Below are 15,760 nucleotides of genomic sequence, written 5' to 3'. Positions count from 1 at the left end.
AGTCCTGCCTGGGCTAGTGGGACATCAGTAACCACCATTAACCACCAGTAACCACCAGTAACACTTACTGTTCCTGGCATTTGGTGTAGTATGTTCCATTCCAGCCGCAGTTCCCGCACCGGTCGCCTCGGATGTTCACTTCCCTGAAGCAGCTGAATGAGGCAGGTTGGGCAGCTGGGGGGGGACACAGAAAATGGGGGTGATAACAGAGAGACAGGGACTATCAACACCCCCATAATCCCCCCGGGTGATTTTTGTATTTTTGTTTTTCTTGAGATAAAGTTCTGCTCAATCGCATCTTGCTTTTGACCTGCCGTGTTTTATGGGCAATATATACATATATATTTTCCACCTATTTTGGTTCTCTTTTGCATCAGAATGATCAATGTTAGAATGAAGTGGCTAAATGAACAGATTTGCCACCAAGAGATCAGCCCATGATCAGAATGGACCGTGGTCATTTATACAGAGCAACATGGAACATAAAATTGGATTAAAAGCCTAAAATCTTCCCCCAACATGTGAGGTTTTTTTTCATTTAAGTCTGACTTGCTGTGTGACACAGGTCAATATATCTTACGATTACTCTGAAACCAGAGTCACCACCATTATATTTAGCATTAGCAACAGTAATTCCTGTTAGAAGCTGCGCACAGATCTGGATTTTGGGAACAATTTCTAAACCAGGGGACTCCCAATTTTTTCCAGAACATCCTTATTTTCACTGAGTGTTGTGTAAGAATAACAGAGCAGTGAGGGAAAAGAGCCTGCGATCAATGCAGGACTCACATTAGTTGTTACTTACAAATTTTAAAGCATCCAAAATGCTCTGAAAATAAAACCTGCTGTCCTTCAAAGGTGGCCGAGATCACTGTTGGCCAGATTAGAACCGTGTAAATGCTCGTGTGACAATTCCTTTGGTAGAAATGGTGACAAAAATATTCTGCTTGATCAAAATATTTTGCTTGATCAAAATATATTGCTTGATAAATATCCTTGCCATTTCCAGCAATGACTTTCATGACAAACGCTACTGTCTTAGTGTGCAGATGTTCCCAGAGACTCCAAACTTCTCGTAAATGTGGTGGGACTGTGGTCATACTGACAGAAAGCTCGTATGTTCATAAATAAGCTTGGATGGTGATGGTATCACTAACGAGGGAGTGCAGAACAGATCTGCTGCAGCTTGGGGACACATGCATGGGGGAAGTTCGGTGACTTCCTCCGGAACTGAAATAATCTGCAAGAGGATGTGGGCAGGCACTCAAAATTCAAGTTTGAACTAGGGGAGATTTAAGTGCATGAATTACAGGGTGTGGTTGCTTTTAAAAGCATAAAAGCGATCTCAACGGCAGTTTCCAGCACATCTTTTTGTTTCTGGGACCCTCTGCTGGCAAACGGACGAGGTTTGTCTGCGTCTGCTGTCCCCATTACACACCAGGATGTTCCTGAGCAGCACTGCAGCAACTACTGCCTGAAAAAAAGCCTTTTACGTTACCCTAAATAAATATATAGAATCAGAATCATTTAGGCTGGAAAGCCCTTTAAGAACATAGAGTCCAATGCTATAGCAAGTGATAGGACAAGTGGAAACGGCCTCAAGTCGCGCCAGGGGAGGTTGAGGTTGGATGTGGGAACAATTTCTTCCCCAAAGGGCTGTGGGGCATTGGAACAGGCTGCCCAGGGCAGTGCTGGAGTCACCAGCCCTGGAGGGGTTTAAAAGGCATTTAGACGAGGTTCTTAGGAACACGGTTTAGTGCTAGACTTAGGTTATGGTTGGACTCAATGATCCTGAGGGTCTCTTCCAACCGAAATGATTCTATGGTTATATATATATATATAGATATAAAAATTGTTATAAAATCATGGAGTATTTCAAAAGTATTCTTTAGTGGTTTTTCATGTAAGTGCTCTTTTCCCAGGTAATAAATGATAAGATGAGAGGAAACAGCCTCAAGTTGCGCCAGGTGAGGCTGAGGTTGGATCTGGGAACAATTTCTTCCCCAAAGGGCTGTGGGGCATTGGAACAGGCTGCCCAGGGCAGTGCTGGAGTCACCATCCCTGGAGGGTTGGACAGACGGACATGAGGTTCTCAGGACATGGGGCAGGGACAGGAGTGGGGGAATGGTTGGACTCCATGATCTTGATGGTCTTTTCCAACCAAAATGATTCTATTATTCCACAATTCTATGAAAAGAGGCTTTCAAAGCAAAGAGCAGGGAAAGGTGAGAAAACACAAGGTGATGTGTTATCCCAAACCAGATGATCCATCAGTTCCTCGGATAACTTGCCTTTGCCAAACAGAGCTTTGCATTGCTGCCCATGGCTGTGGCAGCTCCCGTCGTAGCAGCGGTTGTTGTCACCACATGGGGTTCCATCCTGCTTGAACACGTCCGAGGGGCAGAGCGCCGAAGAGCCATTGCAGTACTCTGGGAGATCACATGCACCCATGGCCTCTCTGCAGACTTTACCTTCTGCCCGAAACTATAAAAAAACCACAAAATGAGGGGTTTGTTTGTTTGTTTGTTTTTCCTGGAGTGACTGGCCCATATTATTGGTTTTAAACTAAAGGAGGGAGATTCAGGCTGGACATGAGGAAGAAATTGTTGCCCTGAGGGTGGTGAGAGCCTGTCCCAGGTTGGCCAGAGAGGTGGTGGATGAACCATCCCTGGAGACATCCCAGGCCAGGCTGGACGGGGCTCTGAGCAACCTGAGCTGGTGCAGATGTCCCTGCTCATGGCACTGGTGAAGCTGGAAGGTCCTTCAACTCAAACTCTTCTATCATTCTAAACCCCTGTGGCAAAATCTTGGGAAATGCCCCAAAAGCATAAGATGAAAAATAGCAACTAGAATTTCCAATAAGGACCAGGGGAGCGCAAGGGGGTAAAGTCCTTGTTGTCGGACTGAGACATACAAATGGTGATTGCTGATATTGTTTATAAAATCTGTGCATTTCACGTTGAATCTGAAGTGCCGCTACAAACACCGTCTTGCTGGATTTTCCCTAAAAGCTCAAAATCATCAATGGGGTTTTAAAATTCCTTTAATTCAGGCTTGTAATCATCAGACGTTTGGTCCGTGACACCAACGCTTGTGTTGGCTTTATTGATTCTGTCTTTACACCCTCATTTTGCCCATGCTTTTTGACATAATTTTGGTGTTTCTAAACTATTTATTTCCTACCTCAGCGTGAGCAGTTTCCAGTCAGGTTTACGCTTATTTTCTGACCAGATATATTGAGAGACAGAGGAAATAAACATCAAAACATGTAACAGCTTTGAAAAAAACAATTAAATAATGAGTTTATCCTACATTACAAAGCCAATAGCAGCTGTTCCTGTTACAACTTACCTCACATTTGTGACAACATCCACCTCTGTAACAAGAAGCCTCCGGAGCGAGCAAGCAGGTGGAGACGACGCAACATCCTTCTTGGAGGCAATGCTGGAAGTAAATAATAATTTGGAAAGAAATAATAATTTCGAAATAAATAACAATGTGGAAATAAGTCATATTTGGATAATTTTCCCTATCTTAAGAGATACACAAATAAAGGGAATTAAGAGATTAAAAACATCTGTTTTTCGCTCCTCCTCGAACTTTGGATGTTCTGGAGGGGGACTTGAGGTGTAATACGTCTTGTGTAGACATTTTTAAAACAATTTGCATTTTCCCATCAACACTAATGATTCCATCTCTGTTAATCAGCCAATCTGCTTCACAGGGGTCTCTAAGAACAAGTTCATTAATGTTTCCAGAATGCTTTGTAACCCTTCTGAGCAAAATGGTAGAGATTAGTCTCCCTTTCTATAATATATTTCCTTCCTTTTTTCAACCCTTTCAGCGATGACCCACCATTTATTTACAATTTCAGATTCCCAATCCCAAATCATTCAAGGTGCTGGGGCTGCTGAACTCTGAACTTTGTCACATAAGCATAATTAATTGCTCACATTTTAAAGATACCTGGGACGTAACTGCTTTATAAGGAAAGTTGGTTAATGGCTTTTTAACATAAGAAAGGGGACAGGAACAATAATTAATTGATCACACGTTGATGAAGAGGAAATAACAGGGACGTTATTGCTGATGGAAAACAAGATTTTCTTGGGTCTTTTGAAGAGGGACGGAATTTATAATGTGATATTTGAGAGAAAATGTGGGATTGTGTAAAACTTATGTTTTGAGGTGAAGGTGGGGATGTGCAAACTTTGTCTGGGATGGTTACGGGAAGGACCAAAGGCAGACGAAGGGAAGCAGTAGAATTTGGCTTCTTCTGGCATAGTTTTTTAAAGCAGGTGGATGTTTTTCACCAACAAGGAGCAGGATATTCAGTCCAAGTCTGGGTATATGTGGGAAAGGTCAGTGCAAAGGCTGAGTTTTGACAAAGCTTTGTGCAAATAAGGATTACGCAGAACACAAACAAGAGTTTCCACTGAAAAAAACATCAAACTTTCCGAACAGTCACAACCGCCTGGATCCTGGACTTAGAACTGCAAAGATACCAACAGGTGGGTGCCTCAGAAGAGCACTTATTTCCCTGACTTGGGGGTAAATAGAACAGAATAAAGAACAGAAATAGAAAAACTCATCACAGAATCACACAGAATTCCAGAATGTCAGGGGTTGAAGGGACCTGGAAAGCCCATCCAGTGCAATCCCCCCATGGAGCAGGAACACCCAGCTGAGGTTACACAGGAAGGTGTCCAGGCAGGTTGGAATGTCTGCACAGAAGGAGACTCCACAACCCCCTGGGCAGCCTGGGCCAGGCTCTGACACCCTCACCAGGAACAAGTTGCTTCTCAAATTTAAGTGGAACCTCCTGTGTTCCAGTTTGAACACTTTACCCCTTGTCCTACCGTTGGTTGTCACCGAGAAGAGCCTGGCTCGATCCTCCTGACACTCACCCTTTAGATATTGATCCCCATGAATGAGTCCCCCCTCAGGCTCCTCTTGTCCAGCTCCAGAGCCCCAGCTCCCTCAGCCTTTCCTCACACGGGAGATGCTCCACTCCCTGCAGCATCTTGGTGGCTGCGCTGGACTCTCTGCAGCAGTTCCCTGTCCTGCTGGAACTGAGGGGCCACAACTGGACACAAGATTCCAGGTGTGGTCTCCCCAGGGCAGAGCAGAGGGGCAGGAGAACCTCTCTGACCTACTGACCACCCCCTTCTAACCCACCCCAGGTACCATTGGCTTCCTGGCCACAAGGGCACAGTTCTTTTGTAGACAAGAAGGTGCAAATGCTCATAATTTTCTTGGATATAGAACAACTTAGAGACTTCTGCAGAGTCTCTCACTTTGTGGCACTGATCAGATAATTTTCTTTCCTTTAGACTCCTCATTTTTACGAAGATTAGAACAGCTAGAAAACACCATTCCATGTGGATGAGGCACAGGGAGGTCTCATTTCCATTCCAGCCACGCGACTATTTATCAGAATCCACTGTTAGCTCTGCAGATAATCTGCCACAAAACATCCCTCCACAGCCACGGAAGAAAACCTGAATTTACCTCTAAATATTCTCTGCATAGATTTACACATATAATACGTATTTTGCCCACAAATAAAGCCGTATTTGAGAAAAATCCCCACTTCAAAGGAGTTCACAGAAATGGGAGCCCGTGGGCTCGTTTGAATGTGTAACACTTCAAAGCTTGTTTCTTCCCGTGAGTCACTGAGCTTTTATAGTTGCAAAACCAGCACAATTTTGCTAACACTGCTCTAACACTGTGAAATATGTAATTGGTAACCTCATCATTGCCGCAATCACATTCTTCCCCTTTATCCAAGACACCGTTGCCGCAGGCTTCAAGAAGAAATGGCTTTAAAGATGGTATGTTGTGTAGACAGGATAGATCTTTTCTTATCACTTCGTCATAATATTCTGCCATACTGCAGTTGCTGAAAGCTAAGCAAGCTCTGTAAGAAAAGAAATATTAATTATAGATAACCATGTCGTATACATAAAGGAATTGATGGGCTCCGAGAATAGATAAGTTAACTAGCAAAGAGGAATATGGGCAGTTTTAGGTGGAATAAGCATTTTTTCTCTCATTTTTTCATCTATAGGGATATGGGAATCAGGATCATGTACACAAAGCAAGGGTGAGCATTGGTGGTGTAGGGGATGAAGAAGGTTCACTAGAGGATGAAGAAGATTCACTGGGGGATGAGGAAGATTCACTGGGGGATGAGGAAGATTCACTAGGGAATGAAGATTTGCTCACCCTGGGGATGTGCTCATGATGCATCCTGTCTGGGAGCAGGTGCAATTGCAGAATGGGCCACGAAATTTCTTGGCGTCGTCGTGGCTGAAGCCCAAGCTGTGGCCGATCCCATGGGCGAGCATCAACACACTGCTGGTGGTGTCGTGGCCAGGAAACTGCAGTCAGGGAGGAAAAACAGAGGTCTGTGTTGTCTCAAGTCAGCGTGTGTTGATGTGGAGAACTTCAGATGTAGATTTCATGGAATCATGGAATAGTTTGAGTTGAAGGGACATTCCCAGCTCCCCCAGTGCCACCCCTGCCATGAGCAGGGACATCTTCACCAGCTCAGGGTGCTCAGAGCCCCGTCCAGCCTGGCCTGGGATGTCTCCAGGGATGGTTCATCCACCACCTCTCTGGCCAACCTGGGACAGGCTCTCACCACCCTCAGGGGAAACAATTTCATTATATCCAGCCTGAATCTCCCCTCTTTTAGTTTAAAACCATTAACCCTCCCGACGTTTTGCTCAGTAATTGTGAAATTTGTGCCAGCTGGGGACTCGCACTGACAAACAGCCGATTAAGGGAACTAAAGAACCCTTAAAGAGTTGGTCTGGGGAAGCATTGGGGAATCATTCCTTTACCATCCCATCTTTAAAAAGACAGCAAAACCAAGACCAGCATCGACTCCTTTTGACGTCAGTTTAGGTGCTACCTGCCAGTTGTTAAAATAGCACAGGACTACAGTAGATTTAACTCCCAAGGTTCAACGTGAATACGAAACGTTTACTTTTCCTTTTGGGCAGCAGACCCGCCAGGTCTCCCCTTACCGAGACGACACCCATGGAGTTCAGTGTGCACATGGACCTTTTCCAGGCGAATCCCCGCTCCTCGTCGTACTCACCACTGCAGGGGGAAATCCAGATATTAAAGAAATGCAGAACAGCTTTGTCTCAACAAGGGGATGCATCACATGAATTACAGCTGGAAAATAATGTGGTTTTTTGGGTAACAAGGAGCTCCTTTCTGGAAGAAAAACCCAGTGGCACCCATTTCTCCTGAAATATTTATTTGAAAAAACTACATATTCAATAATTTTTTGAGAGATATTTTTACTATGGGGAAGGTTTCTTTCCCCTCCAAAAAAGGAAAAAGGAATGGACAAAACAATAACAAGGCACTAGGGCTTAATAAGCAAATGAGTGAAACAAGTGATTGAGCTTAATGCAGTTTAATATTAACTCCCTCATCCTAGCAAAAAGGTTTAATTGACATAGTGAGCTGTAAACCATATAACAATTAATTACTATAGCTAAAAAATGAGTGGCTTGTTTACACAAAAATGAGTAAAAACTAAAAATGCAATTAAATAATTCAGTCACAGACAACTATTAGAAATTGGTAACGAGCTGTACAGTGCATGTGTACATGTGTGGAAAAACACAAAAGAGGACAGTGAAAGGGAAAAGCGAATTCTTGTATCAATTTGCATGACAAATATGAGCTGATTAGTACATGGACTGATTCAGTACTTACATTTTTTTTTTTCCATGAGATACCACCAGAACAAAAGACTTATCAGCATATATATGTAAAAATTAGAAGAAGAAAGAGATGAAAAAATTCTTGCTCCCTGCTTATCTCCCCACAGCCGGTACGTGAGCCGAGTAATTAAAACACAGGATTCTTACATCAATAACTGGATATGGTCGTAATTAATACGACCGACGGCATCCTTGTAGCACCACACAGCAAATCCCTGCAGTGTGTGGTCCAGGCTGCGGGTGGTGGCCACCTGGTCTACTTTGGTCCACACCTCCACCGCGCTGATGACGACCTGCAGCTTCATGGGCTTGTAGACCTGGGAGAAATTCTGGTAAAACACTGGCCCAGGTTAGCCAGAGAGGTGGTGGATGAACCATCCCTGGAGACATCCCAGGCCAGGCTGGACGGGGCTCTGAGCACCCTGAGCTGGTGAAGATGTCCCTGCTCATGGCAGGGGGGGCACTGGGGGAGCTGGGAACATCTCTCCAACACAAACTGTTCTGTTGGTCTATGATTCTCTAAGAGAAAAACTCATGTCCTGTTTTGGAGGACTCAGAGCAAGGAAAGGATGAAGAGAAAGGGAGGTCATAATCATAGAATCACAAAATCATTTTGGTTAGAAAAGACCCTCCACATCATTGAGTCCAACCATTATCCCAACCCCTGTCCCTGCCCCATGTCCTGAGAACCTCATGTCCGTCTGTCCAACCCTCCAGGGATGGTGACTCCAGCACTGCCCTGGGCAGCCTGTTCCAATGCCCCACAGCCCTTTGGGGAAGAAATTGTTCCCCAGATCCAATCTCAACCTCAACTTGACGCCGTTTCTTCTCATCCTGTCACTTGTTACTTGGCGGAAGAGACAACACCCTCCATGCTCCTCATACTACATAAAGACATACCAGATAGTATTTAGTAACAATAATGCATATTTCAAATCAACCGTTTTATAGGGATGATTTCACAATTATTTTAAACTGGCTTCACTCATATTTAAAGCAATTTTTTAACAATTAAAGTGGGTTTTATCGTGTTGAGGAACACATGGGTTCCTGCAGAGTAGCTGCAGTCAAGCACAGATCATTTATCTTCCCAGGGCAGTTGGTTGGACGTCCATCCATTGGGTAGAACAGAGTGGCTGTCATAATTACCACCTCATTAAAACTCACCGTGTTCAGGAGATTGCTGATGGAAACGAACATATGTAGCATCTCGGTTTCGTTGTAGTTTTTAACTTTGAACTGAAAAAGGGAAGAAGGGTTGTGTTACAACATTATACGGCAGGGACTACCCCAAATATTACACAACCGTAGTGTGGAGATGATTTCTGATGCTCACCAGCTCTTTGTTTGTGACTAGAGCCAACTCCAAGTATCTGGTGGGCATAACCAGGGGGGGACTAAGGACGTCCTGGAAGCAAAAAAATCACACTGTAATTATTTAGGTACAATCAGGAGCTTTGAAGATTATGTCACACTGCAAAAAACCAAGGTGGTGTTACACAAACTAATCCAGAATTTCCCTTAAGTATGAGAACATGGAGCAATTATGCACAAGAGAAGTGTTAATGAGTGTAATGAGGGTGAGAGCAGAGAGATTGAGATGGAACAATGTTGTAAGTGGGATTTTCTTGGTAACAGAGGGATTATCAGGCATTGCTCATGTTAAATCAGCTCAGACTGCACGTGCTCAGGGCGTTTATTTTGATCGTTAAACTTGGCACCACTAAAACTGTGTCAAAGGGAGAACTGAGCGGGGTTCAACACGAGCCGCCTGCATCAAGCAGCTCAATGCTAGAAACCAGGAGGGTAAGCAGATAATTGCAGATAAAAGCTGGTCCTGAAGCGAAATAGTTCAAGCCATGTGAAATGCACAAAAATAACTGATTTTTTCTTAGTTTTGCCCATCACACCTGCATAATGCAGCAAATGGGAGCATGGTCACCGATAGACGCAGATGGTGAGAGGCACTGTGTTCTGTGTCTGGCATCCAGCAGCCTCTAAAAATAAGTTTTTTGATATTTTTTGCTTGTGTCCTTTGCACATTTACCTGTGCACAGGCAGTTAGATCATTTAAATCCGCTCTAAGCGCAACGTGCTCAGTCGTGGGTTGAGTAAGACTCATTGACTTCAATATTTTGTACACCCAGCACGTTAATTGCTGGTAGCCATTGATTAATGGGTAATCTGGGAGGTTATTCACAGAATCACACACAGAATCACAGAATCCCAGATTGTCAGGGGCTGAAGGGACCTGGAAAGCTCATCCAGTGCAATCCCCCCATGGAGCAGGAACACCCAGATGAGGTTACACAGGAAGGTGTCCAGGCGGGTTGGAATGTCTGCACAGAAGGAGACTCCACAACCCCCTGGGCAGCCTGGGCCAGGCTCTGACACCCTCACCACGAACAAGATTCTTCTCCAACTTAAGTGGAACCTCCTGTGTTCCAGTTTGAACCCATTACCCCTTGTCCTGTCATTGGCTGTCACCGAGAAGAGCCTGGCTCCATCCTCCTGACACTCACCCTTTATATATCTGTCAACATGAATGAGTCCCCCCTCAGTGTCCTCTTGTCCAGCTCCAGAGCCCCAGCTCCCTCAGCCTTTCCTCACACGGGAGATGCTCCACTCCCTGCAGCATCTTGGTGGCTGCGCTGGACTCTCTGCAGCAGTTCCCTGTCCTGCTGGAACTGAGGGGCCACAACTGGACACAAGATTCCAGGTGTGGTCTCCCCAGGGCAGAGCAGAGGGGTAGGAGAACCTCTCTGACCTACTGACCACCCCCTTCTAACCCACCCCAGGTACCATTGGCTTCCTGGCCACAAGGGCCCAGTGCTGGCTCATGCTCACCCTGCTGTCCCCAGGACCCCCAGCTCCCTTTCCCCTATACTGCTCTCCAACAGCTCATTCCCCAACTTATACTGGAATTGTGTGTGCAGAGAGACTGTGAGGGCATTCAGGATCTGCAGATTTGGTTAAATAACCAAGAGAAAAAGAGTCTGACCCCACAAACACCTCTTGAGTAGTTCCCAGGAGTTTTGGTGGTAGAAGACAGGAGAACGAGTTTCCGTCTCTCAGAAAGTCAACTTTCTGTATGTTTTGGCTGCTGCAGAAGTATACATGGCTAAAAAAATGATGTTACCTAAGCACGGGGATTCATCTCTCTTCTCTGCTGAATAAATGCCACTTAATTATTATTATAAATTATCCTCTTTCCCTGGCAGGTTCTCAGTAAATTTAGAGAAATTGCAGCAGTTTATAAAACTATATTTCCGCCATGGGAGCTGATCAGTAATTCTTTCATCTAAATGCTTGGTATTATTATCAGGCGGCAGCATCTTCGAGTGTCACTCTTTATTTCTGTCACCGAATGCAATCACAATACGCTGGCACAGGCCGGGCTGTCGCCATAAATAATCTGCACTCACAGGTACAAAAACAACACTTAATCTTGGCTTACTGGAGAGCAGGAACAGCCACAACAAAAGTCCTCACAAGCTCTGAAAGGATCCACAAATCAAAGCAAATTAACTGCTTCTCTAACCGAGGCGCTTCTGAAAACAAGCCCATCAGTAATATCCAATATCAAATGATGTCAGAACAAACTGATTTCCTTTGAAAACATGGAAACTGTTTCTGGACAGCAAAGAATGAGCATATTTTTGCATTTTGACATTACTAAAGCTTTTTTTTGGTGCGTAATTTAAGCAAAGTGGGGCAGCAGAGTTTAGGTTTGCTTACTGTAAGGTGAATACTGACTAAAGACCGATAGAGAGCAGTTGTTGATCTTTATCACCAAGATGTAAAGATGCATTAAATGAAGTACCATGTGTCAACTCCCCGTTTTATTGCCATCTTAAAAAAAAATAATGTTTGCTGCTTCCACTTTCATTTCAACCACCATTTTAAAGTCTTGGGTTTAATTTTTAGAGCTTGTGAGATGAATTCACAAGCGGGAAGAGATCTCAAGAGAGAATCCAACCCAGGGTGGGATGATCTGCACCTGACAACGTGCCACCAAACGCTCCTCCAGAAACAAAATGCGGTCTTAATTTTGCAGTGTGACACTTAGGCACGGCTCTAGGTATAGTTTCCATACCATGTGAAGGCGCTTTGCTCATGGTTGCTGCACAGAAACCCTATTTGCTTCCAGACCTGCAGATGTTTTATGCTATGAAACCACTGTCATAAATGCAACAAGAATTTTCCCTGTGGTCACATCACTCCGGCGTTTAACATACGCTGTACATATAGACACAAGGCTGCAACATCAACATGAGTAACTGGGGTGTCCTTACGTCAGCAAAGAAGATTTTACGACTCCCGTTGGCGAATTCTCCATCTTCGGGCAGGTGGGCCTTGTGTTCTTCGGCCACTTGGCACAGCCCGCTGGAGCCGTTTTCCAGCGCCCTTCGGTAAATGAGGTGTTGAAACGTCAAGGAATTCTCCACGGGCTCGATTTCGTACCACAGATCTCCAATTTGCAACACGCCGCTGCGGATTTTCAAACAGGGGAGTCAGTAAGAGACGAGAACCAAATGGCTTATTAAATTATTTAGTAAATAAGGAAGCAAAGTGCATGATGCTGGAGGTTCAGGGCAGCCCTGTGCAACCCCAAGAGACGCCTCTGGGCTTCAGGGATATTGGATCAGGGATATTTTATGTGTTTTTTTTGTTTGTTTGTTTGTTTGTTTTGACAAGGAAGATAAGGGAAGATTCAGCTCTTTCCTACCACTGTTCCATTGAGAAGACACAAGGAGCTCACCTAAAAGATCTTCTATGGAAAGAAAAAGTGTCATGGCCAAGGTTTAGGATTCAGCCTTGAAAAAGTGGTCATGCAGCTTTGGGAAAAAGAAGCTACAGATGGATTCCATGTATTAAATGAAAATGAGAAGGCAATAAAAGCTCTGTGCTACAGCCCTTGAAGGAACATCCATATGAAGATCTGATTGCAGACACCACAGCTACATTGGCTGCATCTGCTAATAAGTTCGCATCCTAAAAAAAATTGCTTAATTCAGAGACCTTTTGGAATGTTTTGTTTGAGAAAGGAGGTGCAGGTGGTTCTACCCAATCTCAAATCTCATGCCTGGTCATCTAATGGATCAATGGATCTTAGTTTTGCTGGAGTTTGAGTTATTTACTCCTAAAATGTTTGTAATTACTGGTTTGTGTGTCACGATAGGAAAACGTGGGCATTTCTGCTGGATGCTGTAAATAATAGATGGCTGCACTGAAGGCTGGATAACTTCCTTCCATCAAAGCCAGTGAAAATAATACAAAATAAAATGAAGCATTTTCAAACTTACTACTATTTATTTAAAAAAAAATGTAGCTCAGATATGCTTTCTGTCTCATATTCAGACCTTTTACTATCAGAAATAAATATATCCCAGCTATGGAGTGCGCCTGAAGAGGAAAGTCGAGAAGTTCTTATCTAGTTTACTGTCTTTTAAAGTAAAACTTGGAGATGTCTTGACATGTCAAACCTGCTGCCAGAAGGACATAAAGCACATTGTGTGGCTAAAAATTCCATTTTCATGTTCATATCTGCCTTCAAAATCGATGGTGGAAATGCTGTAAAATCTGTAATGCTAAATAAAATAATCTCAGCTGCGTCTGAAGATCTGAATTTTAATAGCGAGACGCAGCAGGAAGCGTCGCGCATGGAATCGAGGTTACATGCTTTAAAAAATAAATCCCCATCGTGGTTAATTTGATATTGAAAGGCTGGGAAGATCCCTACCTGATCCCAAAGCAAGTGCTGAGGGAGACGATGGATCTTGGGGAACCTTCCACGAACCCCTCGTAGTAACAGTCATCCTGCAACGGGCAGAAGTGGCTTCAGGTCAAAAAAATACCCTTCATCAGTAAACAGACAAAGAAAACCTTCCCAAATCTGCCCTTTGGCACTTCAGAAGGGTTATTTGGTAAAAAAACCCTAAAAACCAGGAGCCTAAGCACTCATAATTGGATAATAATTAATTTTTAGGGGGGTATTTTGTGATTTCTTGATTTTTCTCATGATGGAGTAAAATTAAGACCTTTAATAGTGTGAAAGGGAAACCAAGTGTGCTGGTGAACATGAAATTGTTTTTCCAGTTTTTATTAGTCCCCATACAGTTTCCCTCCTTTGTTTTTTAAACAAATGGTGCAAAAATAATGGATATTTTAGACACAGAAAGCCATCCTTGGCAGTGTTGGGTTAACTTGATGATCTTAAAGGTCTTTTTGCAACCAAAATGATTCTATGGTCCCTTACTTAGCTGCACTGGTATATTCGAATGAGGACGAGTGTTACTTGGTTCTGCCTATTGGTACATTATGGAGAGACATCTAAATATACCTGAATATAGGGAAACTCGGTTATCAGCCTTCCCTCTGGACTGTACGTGAAAACCGGGATGTCCTTGGCTATCAAATTTCTGAAAAGTAAACCAGAAATCCCCAATGTGGGTCCATTAATTCCCCATTATGTCCCTGTACTAAAATTAAAGCGGGAGAGCTGGGGAAGAGCCTCACTTTGCCCTCGTTAGATGGACGATGTGGTGGTTTCCTTCTGCCGTTATTAAATAGGACGCGTCCACCTGGAACGGCCAAGGTGCTGATTAACTTCAGAAATCAATGCAATGCTATTTACAGGCTGATTTTGGCTGGGAAGCCGGAGCCGTCTCCTTGCCCTGTTCACCCTTTCCCACCCACCCATGACACCATGATCCAGACCCGCGGACAAATAAGTGTTTCCTAAAAACCAAATGACCTTGGGGAAGGTCCGTTCCTTTGCCTCCAGCAGCCTGGGCACCGTGATTTCTGAGTAGATGATACTCAATGGTTCGGTAAAACCTGAAAGAGATTCTACATTTAGGGAAAAAGGGCATTAGTCATTTCAGACAATGAAGGATTTCCCTCCCCCGGACTGCAGAAGGAGGATTTTAAGTGGAAACTTGAAAAATTTGGCCCGTGTAGATTTTGCGAGTCCATCTGTCTTCAATGAGAGGTGTGAAGGAGGTGGCTGAGCAGCTCTCTGCTTTTAGTGATGGTTCCTAACGAAGCTGAGGATACAAGAAACTCTGGAGAACATTTTTTAAGGGGAAAAATGAGATAACTTGTGTAATTACAAGATCCTGAGCCCAACACGCATCCCCCTGACAGTGTCCCTCCATGCTTGTCCCCATCCTGCATCTTGATAGCCTGCATCCCACACCCACATCCCTGCCTTTGCATCTTCCATCTTCATCCTTGCTCCTGCATCCTCTGTCTTCATCCTCCACCCCTATGCCCCAGGTTATGTCACTGGCCCTGTCTTAGAATCACAGAATCATTTGGGTTGGAAAGACCTTTAAGATCATGGAGTCCAACCATTCCCCACCCCTGTCCCTGCCCCATGTCCTGAGAACCTCCTGTCCGTCTGTCCAGCCCTCCAGGGATGGTGACTCCAGCACTGCCCTGGGCAGCCTGTTCCAATGCCCCACAGCCCTTTGGGGAAGAAATTGTTCCCCACATCCAACCTCAACCTCCCCTGGCACAACTTGAGGCCGTTTCCTCTGCTCCTGGCGCTTGTTCCTGGGGAGCAGAGCCCGACCCCCCCTGGCTCCAAGCTCCTTTCAGGCAGTTCAGAGATCAGAAGGTCTCCCCTCAGCTCCTGTTCTCCAGCTGAACCCCCCAGGTCCCTCAGTCTCCATCACATTGTGCTCCAGCCCCTCACCAGCTCCGTTCCCTTCTCTCCACTCGCTCCAGTACCTCAAGCCCTTTCTTGTGAGGTGATCCCACCACCCCTCTGGCCGCCATTTTGAGCCCTGAGGTGATTCTGGTGCCCCTGGGGCCGCCATTTTGTGTCTGAGGGTATTTTGGTTCCCCTGGGGCCGCCATTTTGAGCCCTGAGGTGAGGGGCCCAAAATTGCCCCCAGATTCGAGGTTTGGCCTCCCCAGTGCCCAGTGCAAGGGGGATCTTCCCCCAGCTGAGGTTCCCAAACCCCCATCCCCCAGCCCATTTCCCCACTCTGCACCTCCACATC

General features: G+C 44.8%; 1 protein-coding gene across 1 annotated transcript in view; it reads right to left on the bottom strand.

Moving 5' to 3' along the window:
- Positions 1-15,533, bottom strand: part of LOC308037193 (disintegrin and metalloproteinase domain-containing protein 20-like) — a gene marked incomplete at both ends in the record, with an annotated part of 23,596 nt that extends 8,063 nt beyond the window's left edge. Inside the window, 13 exons of the mRNA XM_080338749.1 lie at positions 69-174; positions 2,292-2,484; positions 3,352-3,444; positions 5,752-5,920; positions 6,229-6,383; positions 7,035-7,110; positions 7,896-8,065; positions 8,916-8,987; positions 12,044-12,239; positions 13,492-13,568; positions 14,092-14,170; positions 14,268-14,332; positions 15,486-15,533. Of these exons, the coding sequence (XP_080194875.1) occupies positions 69-174; positions 2,292-2,484; positions 3,352-3,444; positions 5,752-5,920; positions 6,229-6,383; positions 7,035-7,110; positions 7,896-8,065; positions 8,916-8,987; positions 12,044-12,239; positions 13,492-13,568; positions 14,092-14,170; positions 14,268-14,332; positions 15,486-15,533 (1,499 nt within the window). The remainder of the gene's footprint in view (positions 1-68; positions 175-2,291; positions 2,485-3,351; positions 3,445-5,751; positions 5,921-6,228; positions 6,384-7,034; positions 7,111-7,895; positions 8,066-8,915; positions 8,988-12,043; positions 12,240-13,491; positions 13,569-14,091; positions 14,171-14,267; positions 14,333-15,485) is intronic.
- Between the last annotated feature and the right edge of the window lie 227 nt (positions 15,534-15,760).

Source organism: Nesoenas mayeri, assembly GCF_963082525.1.
Source record: "Nesoenas mayeri genome assembly, chromosome: 1".
Classification (NCBI taxonomy): domain Eukaryota; kingdom Metazoa; phylum Chordata; class Aves; order Columbiformes; family Columbidae; genus Nesoenas; species Nesoenas mayeri.
Note: the sequence above shows the minus strand (reverse complement) of the source record. Positions and strands in the feature narration are given on the sequence as shown.